A 25,155-nucleotide genomic window follows, 5' to 3' on the forward strand; every position below is an offset into this window, starting at 1 on the left:
TAAAAAATACTTTCGGGCGCTTCTTGCTAGGCAACCTAGCCAAAACACATTACCCCTTTCATAATGTAATGTAAAAATTGGATTTTGACTTTATACTCGATGAGTGCAGAATTTTGCAGCCGGATCTTAGACTATAAGCTGGGCAGAAAAAAATACTATTTCAGAGAAGAAGGGAGGGGGGGGGGGAATTGGAGAGGAGGATGTTTCTGAAATGGTGAAAGTAATAATTGTGCAATAATTGCTTGTATTTCTAATTGAGCAAAAAGTATTTTTTATTTGTTGCGTCCCTATATTTACTTTTTCGATGTAATAGGTGGGGTTTTTTTACAAATCAGTCCACTGTATGTTATGTTGATTTATGTGTTTCACCATGTTTCTCGATAAATCACATGGCAGATGTTTTAACATAGTTTTTGTTATACTGTAACTCTAAACTTACTTTCTTTTCTCTTATTGTTCATTTTGTGAAAGTACAGATTTTAAACAGCAAAAGTTTCACTTAATTTCCCTCTATCACATTGAATAACTATGCGTACCTGTGTAAAAAATGATGGGACTGGAGAGTGAATCTTGTATATTTTCCTCAACAGACAAGGGGTTTATATATTATTCATGCACTACACACATATAAGCAGAGAGCTCCTAATTTTTGTCTCACTGGTCAAAAAAAAAAGAAAAAAGGTTTGGGTTTAAAGTATTTACCAATTCAGGAATTTTAAAGAGTATGCAAAAAAAATATTTTATAAGAATTTTGGATTAGATCAAAATAAAATCATAAGCCATTTGTAATTTATTTCTATTGTTACTTAAATCTTTTGACTATCCTGAAATATTTAACTTTCAAACATAGATAATATATAACATCTATGGAATTTGAGCTGATGACACACCTATACCAAATTTTATATCCAACTAAACAAATAAAAGTAAAAACCAATTTTGTATAGTTCAGACACCAATTCAGGGCTCTCAGACTTTTCAAAATTTTAGAAACTCTTCGGCAAAATTTTAGGAGTCGTTAAAAATTTTGCTTCATTACAAACAGGTACCCTGACCATAGTAAATTACACAACAACTGACTAACCGAACTGAAAAAACATTTAATCCCTTATAGTACTTTCACAAAGAAAGAGTCGAAACAAAAGAGAAATAATTTTTTTTAACTAAATTATATTAAGATAAGTAGCCAGAAAGCACTTGAATTTCCCAAGTTTTTGCAATTGACCAGTTCCTACAGATATTAAATTCTATTCAAAAGTCATTGCCATAATGTCTTGCTTACAGCAGCTTTCTAGTTTTTTCTTACCCTTTTTTAATTGACAGAGCTTTTTCATTTTTTTAAACTCATTAATATTTTTTTTTTATTTCAACAAATCTGCAAATCTAACACTGCAATCCCCCCCCCCCCCCCCCCCCCGTTTATTCCTTTTTACATTTACTCTTTGTCATTTTTCTTTTCAACTATTAATACAGTGGTGCAGAACAGACAGATTGTGAAGTTGACCCATGCAGTCTGTTATGTTCAATGTTCTCTTTGAAGTGACAATTTTAAGTTTTTTTCTTCTCTTACATAGTTTCAAATGTTATTTAGAAAATTAAAAATAAATAATTATACATATGCTCTGTCCAGTGAGATTCATCTTTATAACAGCAGGCCTAATGTTAAAAGAAAAATTTGGACATATTGAATTAATGTACTTTTTGTGTGATTTATAATAATCCTTCACTGCTTTTAGCTATCAACAGTACCATGACAAAAAAATGATACAAATGAAACTTTTATTTTCCAATGCCAGTGAACTTGGGAAAATCTTAATTGTAAAATGATTATCATATTTTATTCAGTAATGTCACATCTTTACAAATTCTACTAACAGCTCATAATGCACATTTACTTTAAATTTTTTTTTAATGATTAAAGAAATTAAAATCGGTTTAGATAAAAATTTACAATTTTTTCGTGAAATCACAATAAAAACGCAGACTAGATCTCATGGTACTTAATTCCTTGGGGAAAAAAATTTTTTGAGGACAAAATTTGAAAACTCCCTGACATTTTTGACAGTCATTTTCCCTGACAATTCCCGGAGCGTACGAACCCTGTTATAATGAAAAATAATCAAAAAACTTTTTTTGTTTCCTAAATTTGTTGTTTGTCCCCTAAACGTATAGCAGATACAATTTTTGTTGGAAAATGGCAGCTGGAGTATACTATTTATGTGAAAAAAATTACAGAGCAATTGGTTTTTTATTTCTCGAGAAATCCATAAAAATGTGAATTTTTGAAAGTGTCCCAATTGAATGTTACATAATATAAATTCAAAATCCTTTAAAAACTACAATTTAGATGAAATAGTCAGTTTTTAGCACATTAGCCTCTAAAGCAATGAAAGATAATATTCTAAAGATAAAATTTTTGCCTTTTTAAAGACAATAACTAAGAATTATCTGAAAAAATGGCACATTTTGCATAATTTTCAACAGTTTACATTGCAATAAACAACCAATTCTGTTTATGAAAACGTAGGCATTTAATAAAGAGTCTTGCATACCAACATCTTGGGAATGACCAAACATGCCGACTACGCCAAAAATTAAGATATAAATTTCTGAACTTGTAGCAAAAAAATAGTTCAAAAATAAAATCCTCATGAAACTACACTTTAGTTGAAGAGTTTTTTGTGCTTTTGCGTCCAAAGCAATGAAGATAAGGTGAAATTTTAAACATAAAAGTGTTTATTTACTATTAAGAAATGTTTTTTTTTTAATTAAAAAAAAAAGATTTGCTGCACATTTTAAGTTATTTTCATTTGTTTTGAAGTTGAATATAACAGCATACCTGCCAACCTCCGAGAAAAAAAATCTGGAAGATTTTTTTATTTTTATCCACAAGATTTTAAGGCAAAATAAAATCAAACAGAACCCCTATCCTCTTTTATTTAACAATATATTAGTTATGAATTTCATATCAATTGAACTTACTTTCGTTTAGTAAATATTACTTTTATTGCTTTCTTTAAAAGTTGGGAAATAACATTTAGTACTCATTTTAAAAAAAGAACTGAGAGAACGAGAAGATAATCGGCGCCGAAATTGAGCCCCTAGTTGCCAGGCGCGACGCTTGCTTTGATTGGATCCCGATGAAGTCATGCGCTGTATCACTCCGTGACGTCATAATCTTGCCTCACTTCTGCCATTCTCCTACGGCAATCTTTCCTTGGCTACTTAGCCTAAAACGTTCCACAAAAGAATCATTAGCGCCAAAATTGGCGAGATACAATTTTTTTCCTACAAAACGTGAAAAATCTGGAAGATTTTGCTCATAACCGAAAAAACGGAAAAGGAAATAAAAATCCGTAAAACTTCCGGGAAATCCGGAAGGCTTGGCAGGTATGTAACAGCCAATTCTACTTCATTTTTTAAAACCTTTATACTTAAGCATCTTATCTACTTCGATCTTATGAATGACCAAATATGGCAACATGTTTCTAGCTGAAATGCCGAAGCATCCATCGCCTTTCCGGTCAAAAAATAATCTTCAAACGATCTTTGACAAGTTGTATTTCTTTTGTTTTTTCTTTTATTTATTTATTTTTCTTTGTTTTTTTTTTCTTTGGTGAAATTATCTGCAGGCCGCTGAAAAATCTGTGACTCACGTCTTGTGTCTCAGTTTCTGCTACTAGGATGTTGTAATTATCTAAACATCTCATTTATTGTCATTAACATATTACTCAAGGTTTAAAGTAAAATTAAAAGTAATTTAAATAGGTTTTAAACATTTTTGTTTACGTTCACCACCATGGTAATTTTGTACATATTATGTCCAATACCAAGTTTTTACGACCCCGACACCAATACCAAATTCCCTATTTTGGCACTTAAGACCGCTAAAATTTTAAAAATATTTATGAGTTATTAATATTTCATCATTGCTCTTGGACATAAAGGTAGTTGCATTGTTGCAGATTAAGCCATTGACCTGGATCTTAGATTTTAGTTTTGCTAGTGTCATTTTTCAGATTCAGCTCATACGTCCGACACCAGGAGTTGAATATTTCTTTTTTTCTTAAAATAAATTTTTTTATCAGAAATTCTTTTTATGCTTAACAATTCTACAAACATTAGTAAGTATTTAAAAAATATTTTGATCTGTTTCAAAATTGTTAACCAAAAATGTGTTGGTTTTTCAAAGTAAATTTTGTGCAATTTTTATGTCCGACACCATGGAATTGCTCTATATTTGTTATTTTAAAGCATTTCTGATAGCAAATAAATGCAAGTATAGTCTTTTTGTATTGTTCATTTGTGATATCATACATGAAAACTTGAAGAACCTTGACTTTTTTTTTTTTTTTTTTTTGATTGAAATAGTAGTAAAAATGTAAAACAGTAGCCTTATAGTTTTTGCTAATTTAGAAACATTTCTGTTCATCATTGACTTTATAATATTTTTATATTGTTTGAGATTGGTTTTGGGGATGGTTTTCCCTTAAAACTTACCTTAACACAACAACATGTTGCCTTGCAAAAGACACACCCACCCATGTTAATGCAAAAGACACACCCACCCATGTTGAATTTCACTTTTTATTCAAGGTCAAAGTCTGAAGAAACTAGCATTTTCTAAGATTTACACATTAAAACACAACTACTGAATTGAAAAAAATAAAAAAATAAAACAAATAAGCTTGCCTGTGAGGTACAATACAAAAAAAAAAAACCAAGCGATTCAACATGCGTGCAATAACAACTTTGAACAGACCTATGTTGCCTTAAGGTTACGAAACCCAGGTGCCTATTGCCAAAGTTACCATGTTTAAAGAAATTATCACCTGATTGGCAAAAAAAAAAATCAATATTGTTCAAAAATTCAAATATTGCCAAGGGGGGCATTCAGCATCTGAGCCATTATTTATTTACTTGAAATGAGCGAAAAGAAACCAATTTATTTTAACAAAGAAACAGCTCATGGTTTGTGAAGAAAATTTTACCCCTTCTTTCCACTGGTTTAGAGAGTGAAACAAAACAAATAGTCGACACATCTATTTTATAAAAATCATCATTGTGAGTAAATACAAAATACATATCTTTTCCACAAATACTAATAATATATAATACAAATTGTATCTATAATGTGCCCGAGATAGAACATGTATCGATCGTGAATGGTATGCAATTGGACAATTGCATAGCAGTCACTGTAATACTCTTCATACATGAAAACTTGAAGAACTTCGACTTTTTTTTTTTTTTTTTTTGACTGAAATAGTAGTAAAAATGTAAAACAGTAGCCTTATAGTTTTTGCTAATTTAGAAACATTTCTGTTCATCGATTTTATAATATTTTTATATTGTTTGAGACTGGTTTCGGGGATGGTTTTCCCTTTAAACCGCTTTGCTTCTTTTTTGTAGAGTGAAAAAAGTTTTTGTTTAATGAAACACATCTTTTTGAAAAGACTTTATTTCTATTGGTCTATATTTACAGGGTTCGCGTTTACGCGCTATAGCGGGTTTTTTACGCAAATTCGCGGGAAAGGGACGCAACTTCCGCGAAAAATCGGGTCCCAGGGACCCAGAAAACCCAAAAGATAAGAACCAGAAAAAAAATGGGAGAAAATGCTAAAGATCTATTTAGTAAATGCTTTTAAGCTTCAAAATGACCAGGAGAATCAACAGAAAGGGACTAAAATGACCCTATCTGTTTATCAGCTATTCAAACATACCCCAATTGTGGATCAGTCAATGGAATTTTAGTGATAAGACTGGAGCTTACAGTGACCTCCTGGGCAGAGCTCAGGGAGCAAGTTCACAAATAGCCCACTGTACTGTATTCTAAGAATAAGTTTTCCCTCAACTTTTGTCTTGAGGAAATTCCTAAAAACAGAAATGAAGACTAAAAATGAGAGAGGTTTTCAATGCAATCTTCAGGATTAATACAAGACAATTGTACAGTAAAAATATTGCAATTTGGTATTCATGTAACCAGAATTACTTTTGAAAATCATCATTTTGCATCCCCAATAAAAAGAGGGGAGAAAAAAATGGCGAATATTTTCCAGATCGCGCTAAACACAAAGAGTTCGGAACTTTACATTTTTCTTGTTAAATTGCTTATGAATACTTGAATTTTATACAAAAGCACTTTAACCTTGTTCTTTTTCTAATAATTTATCTCTTTCTGATGGGTTATTTTTATTTGGACTTGCAAAAGTCGGGTATTAATCGATCGCGCCATTTTCAAAATGGCGCGATTTTAAAAATAGAACAAAAATCAAAACAGATACTTTGAACAAGTCAAAATAAAGTCAAATATACTGATTTAAGATTGCAAATGAGCAATTTTCACACTCATATGAGAAAATGTTTCGTTTTTGCGATCGCGATTTTTGCGTTGGGTTCATTCGCTTGCGATTTATTATTATTATTATGTAATTGCCAATGATAATTGGGAAGGGAGGGGGGGGGGGGTCTGTTTGCTTTTTTCACTAAGAAAAATTTCCAGGAAAACAAAAGTTAAGGGAGTGCTTTTTGCTTGATCAATCAGAGGCACTTGTTTTATATTTTATGGTAAAACCCATTTTTAAAGTAAATTTTGAGTTAATCTCATTGTAACTGACCAAATAGTTTCTCACATAACTGAGTCTTGCAAGTGTATTATTTGAAAATAATTTTACAATGATAAAATCACAAAAGAATTAGGGCAAAAATAACCAATTTATTTTATTTCATGCCTCCCCCCCCCCCCCCCCCAAGTATAAATATTTTTATATTATTCATTTACGCACTAAGATTTTCTGTTTAAAATTTAAGGGACTCATTTTTTCTACCAAAGGACCCCAAATCTATTTCATTAATGGGTCCCTGGGACCCAGGTTACGGATAGTTGAGCGCGAACACTGATTTATATACTAAATAATTAGAGAAGTTTGCTGATTTAAGTATTTTAAATAACGTTTAGTATTTTTTCTTTGTGTACAAAAAGAGTTTCTAGTTTCTTGGTATTTTTGAAGTGTATATTCGAGATTATTTTTGCTATGGTTGCATATTGTTTAACTGTATATTGTGTTCTTAAATATCTATTGCTAATGTACATTTTCCTGTTGGCGCCAAAAAAAGCATTGCTAAGAACAATGTACGACATATAGTCACCACAGAGCAACACTAATACATGTAATCCCAGAAATAAACTAAGATATCCTACTGTTGCTCTGAGGTGATGATAGATTGTTGTACATTGATTTCTTAGTAACTTTTTTGGGTCCAACAGCAAACTGTCTACAAGGGGAGACATTAGTTCCCACATGGTATATGCCATTAGCTCTCACCAAGTTTTTTTTTAAATGTATCGGAAAAAAAATTTTTTAATTGCTTAACACATCATTAATAATGTATCTCTTCATTAAAAAAAATTGATTTTACTCATTTATACTTCATAGAATTAGGTGCATATATATATATATATAAAGTTTCGAGTATCTAGCTAGCGAGCATAAAGGGTAACACAAGTAACAAAATTTCAGAAAAAAACTTTGAAAGTGAAAAATTATTTTTTTTTTTTTGAAAAATTAAAACATATGTAGATTTAACAACTAATTTTTAAAATAATAAAAAGCATACAACAAGTTTGTTATAAAGGGCATTAAAGTAGAAAAATGTAGTTTAAAAGTAACACACATAACAAAAGAATTTGCCAAAATAAGAAACATTAATCTCCATGGCAAATTTTACGAAATTTGTAATTGAACACAAACTTTTAACAACTTACCCAGTATCACCTAGACCGTGAAGAAAAATAACCTGCAAAACAAACCAAGTCTAATTAGTAAACTGTTTTAACATTTTTTAAATTCAAAACTTATCACTGAATCAATAATAGAAATTGAGAAATGCACGAAATTAAAAGCACTTATTACGTCGTTGATTGCAAGCACTGAAAATTCTTATAAGCAAATAAGAACTTAATACTTTATCAATACTTTGTCAATGACAAGTATGAAAAATTGATCTGATTATTGGTAGACAGTAGTTAATTTTTATATAAAGACAAGACATTTAAGTCCACAAATCAATGATCAGCAACAACAGAAAAAAAAAATCACAATTTAAAGTAAATGAGTTTTAAATTTTAATAGCGCTGAAAAATATCAGAACTGACTTCAACTTAAATGCTTCCAAAACTGATGAGGATATTTTTTAACTAGATTTAATTAATTGATTACGAAAAAGTAAACATAATACATCACTTAAAATACTATTTCAAAAAAATTTTAACAATATTTTTTTTTTCAATTTTTCAAAAGAATTCTTAATTTTTTACGCTACAATTATGTATGCATTACTTATGTTTTTATATTGTCTCAAATAGGATCACGTTTTAAAATAAACACTTAGTATTTTTACATAAAAATATTTGTTAATGAAATTTTTTTTGGTACAGGAACAGAAATTATAAAAAAGGTTTAGAAATGACAGTAAAAAACAGGGGGCTTAGTCCTTTTCCTGTGTTTCAAGCAATTATATTATTTTTAATATTAGATATTGCCTTCAAATTTGTATCTTGTTTATTTAATATAAATTGTACATGGTATAGGAACAGGAGAAATTTATATGACAGCATTTCGTTTTCAGGAAAGTTTTATTATCTTAAAAACTGAACAATGTTCTTATTTTATTAATATTTCAAATTTGACAAAAGATTTTTAAAAATACATATAACCAAATAATTCAAGCACACTAAAAACATTCTGAATAGTTAGGTAATTACTTTCATCTGAAACTACCGTCTTTAAAATAGGGGAGAGAAATGACAAAATAATGGTTCTGGCTTAACAGGTGAAAAACTGTTTCATTTCCTTTATTTAACTAGATTATTATTTTATAACAGTTTCTTATTACACTTTCGATAAACAATTTTTTGTTTTTTACTTACTTTTAATTTAATACTTTTAATTAACTTGGGAAAGAGAAATAATACTGTATAAAGTCATGCATTGATTTTTTAAGACAAAACAAGGCTCAGAAACCCTACAAGATGTTTACTTCATTTAAATGTTGCTTTCTTGCACAGAAAAACATTCTTTGTACACTGAAAGTTCGTTTATAGCCAATTTGAGCAACCTATAGATCTTTATCACCTTTTTTTCTGCTTGGGGAAGTGTTCACACAAAACCTGGGGACACATATTGTGAGGCTCTAAGAAGTTGGGCACCAACTCTGACAATGTTTACTTCTATTTTGGTAAATAGGAAGGGATAATTGGGGCTACGTTGATTTTAGAAACTATCTTAATAGTTTTTCAAAAATATTCCAACTAAAATCCAAGCCAACAACACGTCTATTTTTCCACTAAACTCCCCTAAAACATGTAAACATAGTCAAGGTCACAGCTCAACTAACCAGAGCTGCCACTATACAAAGTGATGTGGATAACAAAATGCATAGATACTGTGAAGAATATTGATATAACACATTTAACTAGACAGTTATTCTACATCACAGGGGTCTGGCCAGAGGATATTTGAGTCCGTTAACGGACCCTTCACAAAAATCCGATCAACCAAAACGGACCTTTCACAAAATCCCGATCAAACAAAACGGACCTTTCACAAAATTCTGATAAACAAGATCGGATCTGTCAAATTGTTTACTGAAAAAGCAAATCTGAAAGCAAAATAACGCATATTTCTGTGTATAAACCGATAATTTTTGGAACCTTTTCTTAAGTCAAATTAGAGGGATCAGCTTATAAGCTGATCCCTCTATAATTGTGCTGATTTTGTATAAATACAAAATCGGCTAATTTTGAAAAAAAAAAAAAGAAAAGAAAAAATCGGCACTCTTGCAATGCTCCTGCTAAATAATTGCTACTGCCAAATAAATATAATGGTTGTTTATTTTATCACAGCTAATTAGCAGCGGTGTTGTTGTAAACTTTTCTAAAAAGGCATTGGTAAACGGCATTGGTAAGCACTTTTCGCTGCTCATGATTTAATAAACAATAATAATATATATGCGAAATGAACTTAGAACTGCAAAGGGATAGTAAGGGTGAGGAAAAAATATGATTGCTTCAGATAGGGTTACCAACTTCAAAACTATCACCACTTAGCGTTGGCTGGCGTTGGCGTTGAACCTTTAATAATGAGATTAGAAAATATTCTCATCATTTTGTCCGCTTGTCAATATTTGCGTTTTTACGGGTATGGTGGGATGTTTAATTGTTATTTTGGGAGAAAATTATATGGGTTTTGATTTTTCGATGCTAACAAGGATGATTAACTTTAAGTAAACTCTTTTAATTACCGTTTTTTTTCTTTAGATATCTACATTTTGAACAATGCAATCTTTTAATATCCGATATGAGAATCATATTTTGTTCTTTTTTCAAACTAACTTCGCTTTATTAGGATTCAAATAAATGAAAAGTCTCTTTATTTCTGTTAGAACTCTCATTTCAAGTTTTTAAAGCAAAATTCCATTTTCTGTTATGAGTCAAAAATTAAAATGCTGAATAGATGGTTTATTTTATTTATTTATTTTTTTTTTTGGGGGGGGGGGGGGTCAACTGTATTTGTTCACAGATATTAATGATACGTTATCATAGGACTCTAAAATGCAATTTTAAAATAATTTTATCAAAAATATTTCTTTTACAAGCCGTTTTTGGGGCAGTTCTCAAAAGGTGGGAACAAAAAAGTTAACTTTGAGCAATTTCAAAAATTTTCGAATTTGATATCAATTTTGCTTTTATTCTATAGTATGCATACCTAGAACACAATATATGAACATGAAAAGACAGCAGGTATTTGTAAAAATTGTTAATTAGCAAATTAAATTAGCAGTCTGTAGGTAACAGATTTTGGACATTGTTGTCCTGTAGGTAACGGATTTTGGACATCATCATAATGTAAGTTTCACCATTTTTGACAACTGTTAATCTGATTTTTAACTTTTCCAATGAAAATTTTATTTACTACTTTTTGAATTTTGCAATTTAATGATAAAGAGGATAGTAATGAAGTACTTGAATGGCTATACATACTGCTCTTTACATATAATAAAGTTTTGGAATGATTTTGAAGAAGTTGATGAAAGGTAGAAAAAAGCTTCATGGAAATAATTATACAAACTTGTAGTTTGATTTTTTGGGACAAATAAGGAATAAAAATAGAGACAAATAAATACGACATATATATTTTTAAAGGAAAAATAAACAAAATATGTTTTAAGAAAGAATGTAAAAAGTGACATCAGTTTTAATAATGAATATATTTTCTAATGTCATAAGAATTAAAACGATGTCTAAAAAAATATTGAAAAAAGAAATTCGTATTTCTATTTGGAGATCGTTAAATTATGTTTCCAAAAGAAAGAAGAGAAAAAAAAAATTCTAAAATAATAAAAGCGGCGGGGAAAAAAAAATTTGCTAGTGCAGGTGATAAAGTCGCCAAAACTGGCGCAGCTGACGATTAACTACATTTGTCAAACTGGAATCCCCCTCTGATAACCTTTAGCTTATCGTATACTGTGTTGTCGCCAATGGAGGTTTGCTTGGCGATTTTCGCGCAAAATGGCTTTTGTTCGATCATAAACAGCCATGTTTCTACTGTAATTTATGTATTGTTCAATGTGTAATGTATTAATTATGCAAAATACCTATGGATTAAAGAAGATAACATCATAATAATCTTTTTTATTGATGTTAGAAGACAGTGGATTATAAAAAAATTATAAATAAACGGACAGAATTATCGACGTCAAGATTGTAACGCCATTTGGACATCTCACATGTATGTTTAAGAAAAATTATCTTTCTTCTAAGATACTGCATAAAAGCTTATGAAAACACTTTTAAACAATTAAAAACTGATTCTGAGGATCGATAAATACCTTTAAAACGAAAACATCATATACTTAGTTCTCAAATAATAGCATTGTAAAGATCGTAACTTTTGGACATGCATCAAATTTCAAACTTACTTTTTTCTAAAATCGTTTACAAAGTAAATAATCTGTCTTTACTTTTGTTATTTGTGTAAAATATTAACAAAAAATTATTCAGTGTAAGATTCATGCCTTTAATTTTTTTTTTTGAAACGTATGGAAATAATTAAAAAAAAATTTTTTTTTAATGGTACATTTGCTCAGTTGACGTTTTGGTATGTCCAAAAATTGTGCCATTTAGCAAAGAAAATATTTTTAAGGGCATTTAAAGAGCTTTTTTTCCATAATTTATGTCAATTCTTGTCTCTATACAGCATTATAATTTATCTCAAAAATTTTAGAGTTAATTAAAATGAAAGTTATTTGGTGTTGAAGCTTCAAAGTTGAAGTCTGTGTTTGCTCCCACCTTTTGAAAACTACCCTTTTATACTTTTGATGCCTTCACTTTTGAGAATTGCGATCTCTTTGCATCCGCTATGGGAATCCGATTTTTCGATGATTATTACGCTTTGTTAAGAGGTAAACAATTGAAATATCTTTTTATTTTTGTTAAAATCATGGAATTTATAAGTTTGAAACGAAATTCTGTGCTTTTTAAGAGTGTCTTGGGTCAAGAAGTTGAATGCTGAACCCTATTCTGAATTTTGTTTTATTTATTTATATTTTTGTTACAATTATTTTAAATACTGTACAAAAATATATCTAGTATAATTTAACATAATGCAGAATGATAATAAATATTGATACTTGAAAGAGCGATGCCCCCCCCCCCCCGCCAAATATCAGAAAAAAAAAATCCAGAATGATTTTCTCGTCATAGAAGAAGAAAACACTCAGCTTTAAGTTTAATTGATGCAGTTTGTGCCATCTCTAAATTCTAAAATTTCGTTTTAACAAAAAAAAATTTTTTTTGCGAATTTTTTTGATTTTTCATAAAATTAATTCATTTTTCACAAAATTATTTGATTTTTCACAAAAAACGGACCCTGTGAAAAATTCTGGACAGACCCCTGCATCATGATGCATATGTATTTATGGCTCTCCTCTGATATGCCCCCCCTCTTGGCGAGATTTTAATTTTTCGCTCGATACGAAAATCGCCAATAAGGCGATAACTTGGCAACCCTGGTTTTGCAACTTGAACGCTGGAAAGTAGTTTCTCGAAGTTTGTCTTTTTGCACGTGTATGTGTGGTAGGAGGTAGGTGCTCATATGTTTCGCTCTTAGGGAGATTTTAAGTTGAATACTCTAAAATAAAGTTTCAATTCAAACTTTATTTTAGAGTATTCTTTTTCTTGTTGTTTTTTAATGTTAATTTAGTTGAATTTTCTATTTTAATTATGAGTTCGGTTTGTGATGTTGTCCAAATGTATCAATTGAAATTTTTGAATGAATCTTCTTTTTCTTTTTCGTCAGGTCGTCCAACGTTTGGACGTACCGGAGTCCTAAATAGATTTTTTATATTTAAACTAATTGAAAATAAAGAGGTTTTTTTAGAATTTTTAAGGGAAATTGGTTTACTTAAGAATGAAATGTTATGTTCTAGATGTAATTCTGTTATGAAAATTAAAAAAACTAAAAAATGTTCAGATGGGTTAATTTTTTTTGTAGAAAGGTTATTGGGGGTGTTGTTTGTGGAAAAGAAGCAACGATCAGGAGTGGGTCATGGTTTAGTTCTAGCAAGTTGAAAATAGAGGAGATTTTTTTGATAACATATGAGATTTTAATTGGGACCAAAACTGCTGATATTGAAAGTCAATATTTTTTTTCATCACAAACTTTAGCCGATTGGCGAAATTATATTAATGAAGAAATATTAAATTACATTGAATTAAAATCCGAACAAATATCCTAAGAGCGGAACATATGTGCACTGCCTCACGTGAGGAAGTAAAAGAAAAGTAAAAAAGGTAAGTGAACATATTTTGAATTATTGTGTTTTTAGTGTGTTTCTGGTAGTTTGTATTTTGGTCTGGTTGGCATTTTTGTAGCACAAAAATGGTGTTAATTTCACATAAAATCTGTGACTTTATTGTATACTGAACGGAGGAGATCTGTGACTTATATCCGACTGTGATGTATATTAAAAGTCGGAGGGATAACGGACCGAGCGGCAGCGAGGTCCTGGCGAGCCCGAGGTCTCATAGTACTTTCGTAATGAGACCGAGGCAGGGCCGGCGAGCCGAGGTCTCATTACGAAAGTACTATGAGACCAAGGGCTCGTATCCCGGAGAAACAACGGAAAAAAAATTAATGCATTAATTTCATTAAATAATTAATGACATAATTTGAATTTTTCCTGTTGGCGCTAAAAAAGCATCGCTAAGAACGATGTATGACATATGACGTCATACATAGTTTTCTTGGCGACGCTTTTTTGGCGCCAACAGGAAAAAGTCGCCAAGAGGGGGGTATATCAGATTTGTTCTGTATTTATTTATAGCACTTTCATAACAAAGTAAATTTGCTCAAAAGTTGACAAATGTGTGTTGAGGACAGGGAACAGAAGTAACATTTCACCACTTAGATTATTTTTCTTAAATAAAATTTAACTACAAAATATGGCTCATATACATTTTCAATACTTTTTTAAAGGCTTTAAATAAAATATGTCACTAAATAGTGAAAATAAATATTTAATTGAAAGATACAGCATTAGGTCTTGAAAGTTAACAAATCGAGAAAATAACCCATAAACTCATTACCAAACACTTAATATACACAGCATAATTGTAACTAAAATGTTAACTATTGTAGACTAGAAATATACAGGGTCTTTGAGAAAGAACTCCCTTATTTTGAAATTATGTAACAGCAAAACTGTGCGAGATATAAAGGTGAAACAAGTTGCATGTTGCACCAGCTCTCTGGATTTTTTTTTATTCAACAGTTACAGTTCAAAAATTCAGAGAGCGCAGTAGTCAAATGTTTTTTAATTGGTGTATGAGAAAAAACTCACCTACTTTGGAATAACTTAGCAGCAAAACCATATGAGATAGAAAAGTGAAACAAGTGGTGTTTTGCACCATCAGGTCTGGAATATTTTATGCACTGGTTTTACAAAAATAGTTCAAAAACTGGACATCAGAGTGCTGTGGTCAAATATTTTTTTTAATTAGTGTATGAAAGTGGGCTTAATGAACAGAGGTCCAAATCTCATTGCCCACATCAAACCCATTGGTTTGATATGGCTACCTCTCACAACTGTAATATTATGCAATCAAATAGTCATATTACTGCAGTGAAAGATGGCCACATCGAACCTATCGCAATGAGATTTGACCTCTGTTCAATAAGTACTTTCATGCACCAATTAAAAAACATTTGACTACAGGGTTCTCCGGATTTTTTGAACTTTTTTTAAAAACTGGTGCATAAAAAAATTCCAGAGCGTTGGTGCAACATACAACTTATTTTACCTTCCCATCACACACGGTTCTGCTATTATGTCATTTCAAAGTAAATGAGTTATTTCTCAAACACCCTGCAAAGAATGATTTTTCAAAGAAACTTTCTTTTGATGAAAATAAATCAAGATTCTAATTTATTGTCATCCGATGCAAAAAAAAAAGCCACAGCTTTGAAAATGAAACATACGACTCTTTTAAAGTTTTGCGAAGAAATTTACTCACCGAAGCAGTTTGCTTCGAAGCGGCAGATATAACCACCGGCGACGAAGACATTCTTGTGGCTTTATTTCCTATCTGAAAATAAATTGATGGAACACTGAGTTTGGGACAACTCAGCGACAACGAAACGAAACAATTAGTAACAATATTATGGAACCGTCTACACGAGAACATATTTAATACGATGAGTTTAGATAGCTACTGCAACATATGAATCACAAGCATGTAACCCTATTCTTACCTTTTATAAATAATGATTATCCCTCCTAAAGTTACTATTTCAGTACCAAACGGCTAATATAATGATGATTATAAAATAATAAGCCGTGGCCTGCTACCTCTGTATAGTGTACACAGCGCAGCGATATACCAAAATCTACTTGATGCCAAAACATTAGATGCTAAAATGAAAATGAATTCAGGACTGGTAAGTGGCAACAGCTAAAAAGCACTGGAGAGGACAATGCAGTTTTGATACAAACAGACATTGTAATAAAAATATTCCTATTTCGAGTTAGAGTCAACTAAAGTCCCTATGAGAGGATCGGAATCGAAGCAGTTCAGTGTAATTAAACGTAGCTTTCAGAGTTGCGACAACAGCTACGCTCGGAAAGCGCAACCGCTTACAGGGGAATATAGGGTTGCCGCCGAGCTGCAAGATTAGCTTCTTGTTCGCTTTCGAGTTTCCTTCAAAAAAAAAAAAAATAGTCCTAAGCGGGTGCGGGAAGAGTGGCTGAAACCGAGACCCACGTGATAACAGGCCAGACAACTCCTCTCCTCCCCCCCGCTTCGTTACGCCACCAGTCGTCGATCTTTGAACTTGGCGCGAAACTTTGAAAGCAGTGCAGTTTGCAAGAAAACAGTAGTACTTGCTGCTTGCTCTGGTTGAAATAGATAAAATAGGAAATATGTAAATTCGGATGCACATTCTTGAACACAATACTGTTGGATTTATCTCATCCTTTAAACGTACCGGAATGTAGAAGCAATTAAAAAATATATATATATAATAAGTCTTGTAAGTGTCTGAGTGTTTGCTGAGTGAAATTGAGTTAGCGATTTGCGCTACCGAACAACCTGCATGAGAAGAAAAAAATCGGGCGCCTTATGGAATAAATTTTAAAGTTCGGAGGTAAGTACTTTTCTCAGATAAATAAATTAACATTTTATGCTTCATGCAGTTAAAGTTACTTAACTTTTCCTCCATTACACAAACAATTGTCAGTTTTCTTTCTGATATCTTTGTTTGTAATTTTAGCATACTGCTTTAATATTTGAAACGGTTAACTTGCAACTTTTTATTTCTTTATTTTTTCAACCTTGTACACGCATTTATTCGAAATGGATTTTCCAAGCTGACAATATACATGTGTCAAAATTTTCTGCGAATATACTTGTTGCTATCAGAAGCAACTAACTTGGTGTTGATATTCAGTTAATATGTAAACAAGTTTATTGAAGCAGGCTTTTAACTGAACTAATCTTATATTTTCGGTTTCGATTAAATTGTTTCATACGCTAGCATGTGTTATTTTGATAAAAAAAACATTCCTTGATGGGCTTCCGTAGTTCTGAGGTAAGAAGAAGCTTTGAACGCCGAAGGTCGTGGGTTCGATACTCAAACATTTTCCCCCAACTACGCCCCTGCAATGTTATTCAAACAAGCTGGTTCTGTGCGCAAATTAAAAAAAAATATGTTTTTTTTTTTTTTTTTTTTTTTTTTTTTTTTTTTTTTTTTTTTTTTTTTGCACTGTTGTCTTTAAGTTTTATGATATTTATGTACAAATTGTGGTTGAGTTAACATTATGATTTTCATGATTTCTGGGCTTGCGAAAGATTACTTTTGAGCAGTGGATACAACGTGTTTTTGCCAAATGCTCTATGCTTGTTTCTTATGCTTAAAAAAGGCAAAATGTCTTGAACTATATAATTTTTGAACTCCTTGGGTTTTCTGTTAAAAAGCTTTCAGGAACTCTGAAACTGTAACATGAATTGAATTAAGGGGCTGTCCATATAAAGGATGTTGCAAAATTTTGAACAAATCCTCCCCCCCCCCCCTTGTTACATCTAACGCTGTTCAACATGAGCATATTGTTATAAACAAAGCGTGATGTCACACTTCTTGTTATCCTCTCCCTTCCCCCTGTCACAAAAATGTCACACTGAATTCCTAAAAGAGCTTACTCAGCAAAATGTTGATCTAAATTTAACATATATGAAGTTTGAAGTTTTATTGAAGAAAGTTGATAAAATGGTCATTCTATGAGAAGTTTTTTGAAAAAGGTTACTTTGTCATCAATTAATGCTCTTTAAAATAATTTTTCAAAAGCCTAAAATGATGAACTATTAGCCCCCCCCCCCACACACACACAAGAATCATTAGCTGCAAAAAAAGCTGAAAATGGAGAAGTAGTCAAATTCCAAAAAAAAAGGCTGCTTTGATATTGAATACATTTTTTTTTTTTTTTTTTGATGTACAACATACAGTATTCATGATGTTGTATAGTTCATTCTTTAATTAACGTTTTTCAAGTTGAATTCCTGTGTAACTTTTCGAGAGTGCCCACCGAAGGGGGGAGGGGTAGGAATCATATTCTCATAATAATGATAGCTTTTCAACGGCTATAGTTATAAATAACTGTGCCCTTGAAATTATAAGAGAGATGGGGGAGATGTTTATGGGGTATTTTTCTTGAAGTTTTCATAATTGAAGGAGGTAGGGCACCGTTTACTTTGGGGGATGGCACCCAAACATTTATATCTTTTTAAAAGTATAAATTTACTAAGCATTACTAAGTTAACATTAATAATCTGGTATTATGTATTTTAATTTGATGTTATGTCTTTGAAACATATTGCAGTTATGTTTCTTGTTTACTTTAGTAAAAATGTTTATTTATATTTTAAAATTTCATTTTATTTTTATTCAAATACAATGGTAAAATTATTTTTTGTTTTGATGTAATTGTAAAATGAAAGTTCATTTATTTATTTGAATACTTCTTAAGACTTAATGTTTCAATACAATATATGAGTAGTTAAAATGCGATTAGTGTTAAAAAAAATTTCAAATGAAAAATAAAACTATGTTTATTTATCACTTCGTTTTTACGAGATTGTAAAATAAAATCGTGTTTAGTTATTTGAATACTTTGTAAGATTTATAAATGTTTTTATGTGAAATACTATGAATTAAGCTCAGTGTATTTTTTAATGTATGATTATTGGTTCCTTTTTATGTTTTCAAATGAAAAAGTAGATGTTTTAATGCTACTAAAATAGTAGAAGACAATAATAAATAAACCAAATAGTTTAATTAAACCAAAAAACTAATCGAAGTGCTCACTTCCCAATTTCATTGTGGATCGACGAACGATGACGTCATTTCATTTACTACTTGGATGGCCTTCCTATCTCGAAGGCCTCGCTGAAACGGGTTCTGAACATGGAGCTATGAGTAATAAGGAGACGACATGAGCGAGATACGCTGAAGCCGTTTCGGAAGCTTAGTTAACTGTTCTTTTGACTGGCAGCCATCTTGTGGTGTTCAAAACATTGAAAGACTGCATTTCATAACATGGTGTGTTTCTGATGTTCAGGAGTTGAACATGACAAGTTGTTCAGCTGTTACGATTTTTTTACTTGATGCTTTTATTTTGATTTTATATCGACAAAATTTTATGCTGTAGCCATATTATATATTATTTTTTTTAAAAATGAGCAATAATTCGCGACTATTGGGAAAATTCGCGAAAACAGCGATCCCCGCACTTTTTGCGTAGTTACGGTAATTATTTATTCTTTATTCCCAGTCAGACCATGTAAAATCATAGCAGAATGTTTAAGTATTCACTTCTTTAGCATCTGCTTAAAAGGGATGGACCAAAATCGGGAAAATGATCACGTTTTTGAGTGTTTTTTTCAAAGAAAAAAATCGGTAAAATTTTTCGGAAATTCTGACCCGCGTATAAGTCGACTTCCAACTTTAAACATCATTTTTTGTAATAAATTTCTCGACTTATTCGCGAGTATATACGGTAGTGGATTACTTGCTCAAGGTCTTTTGGGAGCTCTTTTATTCCCATTTTTTTAACCTTCTCGTCTGTAATGTTTATATTCTTTTGCGTTATTTAATTTATAATTAACCGACATTTATTCAATTATTTTTTTTTTTTTTGTAGCAACAGTGACAGTAGAAATTAGAATGATAAAAATGTTTTGATGGAATGAATGTTTTTCTCACCCGTTGTAGGCGCAATCTATCATTTTTACTTCCTTTTACAAAAAAGGAAGTATTGTATTCGCGAAAAAATTTTCACTCAAAAATCGCCCTTAATTTCCATTTTGCTCACCCCCAAATGAATGTTGAGTTTTTTTTTTTTTTCGATTCGACCACATGCGGAAAAGTGCCTAAGAATGTATAGACACGCGAAATATCCATTTTGACCATCACCGAGGTAATTACAACGACTTTTCTCGTGACGTCTGTATGTATGTGCGTATGTGCGTATGTATCTCGCATAACTCAAAAATGGTATGTCCTAGAAAGTTGAAATTTGGTACATAGACTCGTAGTGGGGTCTAGTTGTGCACCTCCCCTTTTGGTTGCTTTCGGATGTTCCTAAGGGGGTCTTTTGCACCTTTTTGGGGGGAAATCATTGTTAATTTCGATGTAAACTCAAGTGGCGTTATAATTTGTCGGACACTTGGCGATATATCGCCAGTCTTTTGGTCGCCAACTTGGCGACAAATTTGGCGGAGTTTTTTTTTTTTTTTTTGGTTTCAATTTGGCCATTTTTGGTGATATTTAGAGAATAAATATTGAATCACATTAAAATAGCGAATAATGGGGAAATGACATTAAATTGGAGTAAAAGGAAGTCATGTGATGCACACATCAGCTCGTTTATTTTATGTCAATGTAATTGCCCTTAATTTATTTTTTGTATATTTAAAATTTTTCTCAGCAAAAATACTTCTGAAAGCTGATCAATATTATTCTATTATCCGAGGGCTTCTTAACGTTATCTATGGGTAAAAATTTGGTTCTAGGATTTTTTGTTCGTATAAGCGGAGCATTCGTTTATCCTTTACCTAATTAAGCAGGCTGACAGTATTTTCTTTAATCCTAAAGTACAAGTGCTGTCCAAGAAGTATCTGACCTTACTGTTTTTGTGTGAAAAGTGTAAATAAAACTATTTTTGTTTATAATATATTTAAACTCATTTCACAGCAATTGTTCAGTTTTTGTTATTGTTCTGAATCCTTTTATTTATACTTCAGTGGTACAATGCTTTTACGCAAGTCCTTTTTATGTCGAAGTGGAATATTATAAGGGTTTTATTTCCTGTACGTTTTCAAAAAGTAATGTTGTCCTTGATTCAAACATTGTAAAATATTGTACTCCCTTTATTTTTTGGAATAAATATTCAAAAACACATTTTGTTGCTCTGGAATGTGCTTTTCAAAACTGAAAAATATATTTTATATTGATACAAGTAATATCCAGAGTAAAAATTCCTGTTTTTTTTTGGAAAATAATAAAAAAAATTCGGATTTATTTGATTTAAATCCGATTTTTTTGATTCTATAGAAAAAAAATTAGAACATTTGTAAAATATAATTAAATTTAATATTGATATTTTTCTAAATTTACCACTATTATATTTTGAGTATTTCAGTAAAAAGCTTTCATGACATGATGAAAAATCTGTTTAATACAAAGCATATGATTCTTGTCAAATTTAATTTAAATGACATATTAGTGCACTTTAAATTGGTAAAAAAGGAGGAAAATAAACAAATTGGCCTTATAGCATATGCCTTTTTCTAATCTTCACTAGCTTTGTTATTTTTTTTATTTATTTATTTATTTATTTATTTTTTTTTTTTTTTTTTTGTATAAAAATTATATTTTACAATAGGAAAGAGCTGGCAATTTTATTTGCCCACTTTCTGGTAAAGTATTTCGAAAACTGGTCCCGAGACCATCTACAATTATAGTTAACAAAAAATGTATAAACTTCAATCTCTTCGATTGATGATTTCTCAAAAATAAATTTATGAGCATACTCTAAATTTTTTAACAACAATTTATGCTTGGAGCAGTATTAATAAGTTTATCTTTTCCAATGTGTACAAAAATGCACACAATATAGCAACAAAGTATGGAATTTTTCTGCACACCCATTTTATATCTATGTGCAACAAAATCCCTCATTGTTTTCATAAAAAAAGTTCCTTAATCCAGTGACTACTTATTGAAAAAAATATTGTGCAGACACAAAAAAAAAGAAAAAAAAATGTGGTAAAAGAGAGATAATTTAAATAAAAATGGTCAAGTGAGGAAAAACACCTAGGACAAAATCAATATAATGAAAGAGGGTTAGACTAAAAAAATTCAGAACTAATAAAATTTAAAAAATTCAGGGAGATTTCCAGGGTTTAAGTTTAAAAATGATTTAAATCATTGACACCCAGGTAATATTTTTGTTATGTAATCCTAAAGTATTCAGTAAATAAATATTTGTAATATTCATTTTGATTTGCATCTTCCCTTTTCAAAAAATAAATTGGGAATAAGTAATTCAAATCAAGTGGAAAAGGCTCTATTCATTTTCTTATTCCCATCTTTCAATTATGTTTAAAGCTCTTTTTGAGAACATTTACTTAATGCAAATTATTTCGTTGGTTTTAGTTAATTTTACTTTACATAATACTTGATGAATAAAGTATTCAAATATCCAGTGGTTTAAATTTATTTCAAACACGATACGTAAAGGATTTGTTCGAAAAAAAGTCACCGTTCTTTATATAAGAGCCTTGAAATTATTACTAGACGGTTGGAAATAAATTTTATACCCTGCTTTTAGCATTATTTTTGATAAAACCTCCTTCGCTCTGAAAAAAAAAAAAAAAAAAAAACACACACCCTATACCAAAACAGAATATATGCACAGTAACAGCATTTTAATTCTTGAATTAATTGAAGAGCTCTTATTCTTAGAGCAACGATTTTCCACCATTTCTTTTCATTAAACTGACGGGAAAAAACCCTGGATTATTGCTCTTCAGAAAACCATAAATTATCTATTATTGTTCAAAAGCAAAGGCATTGAGTCAACCAGCGCATGGAGTCGAAATCGTACGATGAAAGCCACAAGATGGCCGCGAATCTTCGCGGTTGCTTCACTTCCACTGTGGAGTTTCAGTGGTGATGTCTTCTCCTTATTACTCATAGCTCCATGGTTCTGAAGGATGTAAGCACGCGAATTCGAAAATGCATGCTGTCAATAAATGAAACGCTCGATTTTGATTCAAACGTTAAAAAAAGACAAAATGGCCCTGTGTTAGCAGAATTAAAAGCAGATTTTTTCTTAAACCTTATTCTCTTTAATACGATTAATTTTAAATTAATCAAAAGATTCCGAGACAACGAAAATTATATTACAGGAATGAAAATAGAAAGAAGATAATGAAAATTAAAATAAATAAATAAGAAAGAAATAACGAACATAAAATTGCTTGTTTTTGCTACATTAAATTAAGCTTTATAAAGATTTTTAAACATAGAAATATTTCTTGTATTGAGATCAAAACATTACTCATTTAATTTTTTTCTATAAAAGGAAAAAAATACAATTTTCTGATTTAAACGGAACAAAGTCTAGCATTAGCTTAAAAATTCCAAAAGGAAATATATGCCTGGGGGCTGTTAGGGGTGAGGCACCCATGTATATGTAAAGGAAAGTTTTAAAGAGTAATACTAGAAATATGTAGAAGCTTAAAACAAGGTATCCTGTCCAGGCCCAGATCTATACATTTTGGGCCTCCCTGCAACAAAATCTGTATAGCCCCTTCCAGAGATTATCAGCGTATATTTGTAACGTTAAATAAGTCTTAGTGCTAGGTTTTTTTCAATTTTTTTTCTTCACTTTCATAGGCCGTTGGACCCTTAAAGACGTGGGGTACACCACACTGCGGGGATCCTATCTCGCTCCTCCCCCCCACTCCAAGAAAAAAGAGATTAAGGACCTCTGAATATTTCAATGGTTTAGTGGGCACACCTAGTTAATAGATTAATTTGTATAAAGTTGAAAACTGAAATTATATTAATCAGAGGTCATTTTTATTTGAAACTAGATGCAGATAGAAATATCCAGAAATAAATTGAGAAGTTAAGGGGGGGGGGGGACGTGTATTTTGGCACATTATATTTTTTCCACATTCGTATATGCATAAGAAACAGATGTCTCCATTGTTTTATATTTATTTCTTGAAAGTACACTATCTATTATTTAAAATTTTCAACATTTTTGTACCAAAACAATACTAGAATGAAAGGAGTTAGGTAGTAGACATTTTTTAATGAAACAAAATTAACACATTTCAGAGGACCAAAAAAGGACTTGTACGTATTTTGAATTTTTATGAGAAAGCAAAAACTAAAAATTAAAAACAATTTAGTATGAGGAAAACTCATTTATTTCATGCTAAGTTTTCAGGTCAATAGCATGATATTATTGTTGTAATCTTGTTGTTGTTGTAAACAACATAGATCTCTGTTGTTCAATTTATTTTTTGGTGTTATTGTATCTATAAACTTTATTTAAAACACAAAATTTCCAGCATTTTCATCCGAAAAAGAAAACATTAGTTTAATTAAAAACTTCAGTCATTAATGGGCTAATCTTCAAAAAGTGCAACTTTGTTGTCACATGCCTTTTACAGTTAAAACTAAGGAATAATTTATTATTTTTTAATTTCAGCGAAAATATATCCATTTAAATCTGCCAACAGTTTTTTTTTTTTTTTTGTAACAATTTTTATTATTTTTTATTTTATTTTTGGTTCGCAGCATGTGAATTCTCACCTCCATATGTATTAGAATTTAATTCAAAATAAATGAAGAGATAAAAAAGGTAAGAAAATGAAAATAAATAAATGAACGACAGATAATGCACATTAGAAATCGCTTGTTTTTGTTTCGGAAAGGCAAGCGTGATAAAGAGTTTTAAATCTAAAAATATTTCCTGTTGTCTTTAAAAGTTGTGCTGTAATTAAAGTCACTGAAATAAAGTACTTTTTGAATACATATCTGTGCATTAAAAGCTTTTCAAAAACTAATTAAAACGTATGGCAAAAATCAAATCATCTTAGGATCCTGATTTTGCTTCATTAGTTTTTTTAAACGAAAACGTGGACTCTTTAATCACTTTAATTTGGTTTTAAAAAAGTGGTTCATTATCTACATAGTTTAAAATCAATATGAAGCGTTGATATTCAATATTTTTCACAGATCATTCTTTTTGGAACACCCTGCATTATGATTAATAAATTTTGTTTATTTAAGGGTGTATTCAGGGGCTTGTCATTGCGTCCCTTCAGCTTTTGGAAATAACGTATTTTTAATTTTTTCTCTATAATGCAATGGTATGTACCATCCCTCCTGGAGGAACCTTTCCTTTCTAAATTCTCACTGCGGGTTTAGTTCAGGGTCATATCTAATGAGTGGGTTTTTAGTGTTTAAACTCACTCAGAAATTTTTCTAATACTATTCCAAAACTTGCTTTATTACATTTTTC

General features: G+C 30.7%; 1 protein-coding gene across 1 annotated transcript in view; it reads right to left on the reverse strand.

The window, feature by feature from the left end:
* The window catches only part of LOC129231310 (acyl-protein thioesterase 2-like), a 46,079-nt gene extending 30,133 nt beyond the window's left edge, over positions 1 to 15,946 (reverse strand). Inside the window, exons 1-3 of the mRNA XM_054865599.1 lie at positions 15,813 to 15,946; positions 15,575 to 15,646; positions 7,766 to 7,797 (exon numbers count right to left, since the gene is read on the reverse strand). Coding sequence (XP_054721574.1) covers positions 7,766 to 7,797; positions 15,575 to 15,625 — 83 coding nt within the window. The 5' untranslated portion in view covers positions 15,626 to 15,646; positions 15,813 to 15,946. The remainder of the gene's footprint in view (positions 1 to 7,765; positions 7,798 to 15,574; positions 15,647 to 15,812) is intronic.
* Positions 15,947 to 25,155: the final 9,209 nt, after the last annotated feature.

Source organism: Uloborus diversus, chromosome 10, assembly GCF_026930045.1.
Source record: "Uloborus diversus isolate 005 chromosome 10, Udiv.v.3.1, whole genome shotgun sequence".
Taxonomy (NCBI): Eukaryota; Metazoa; Arthropoda; class Arachnida; order Araneae; family Uloboridae; genus Uloborus; species Uloborus diversus.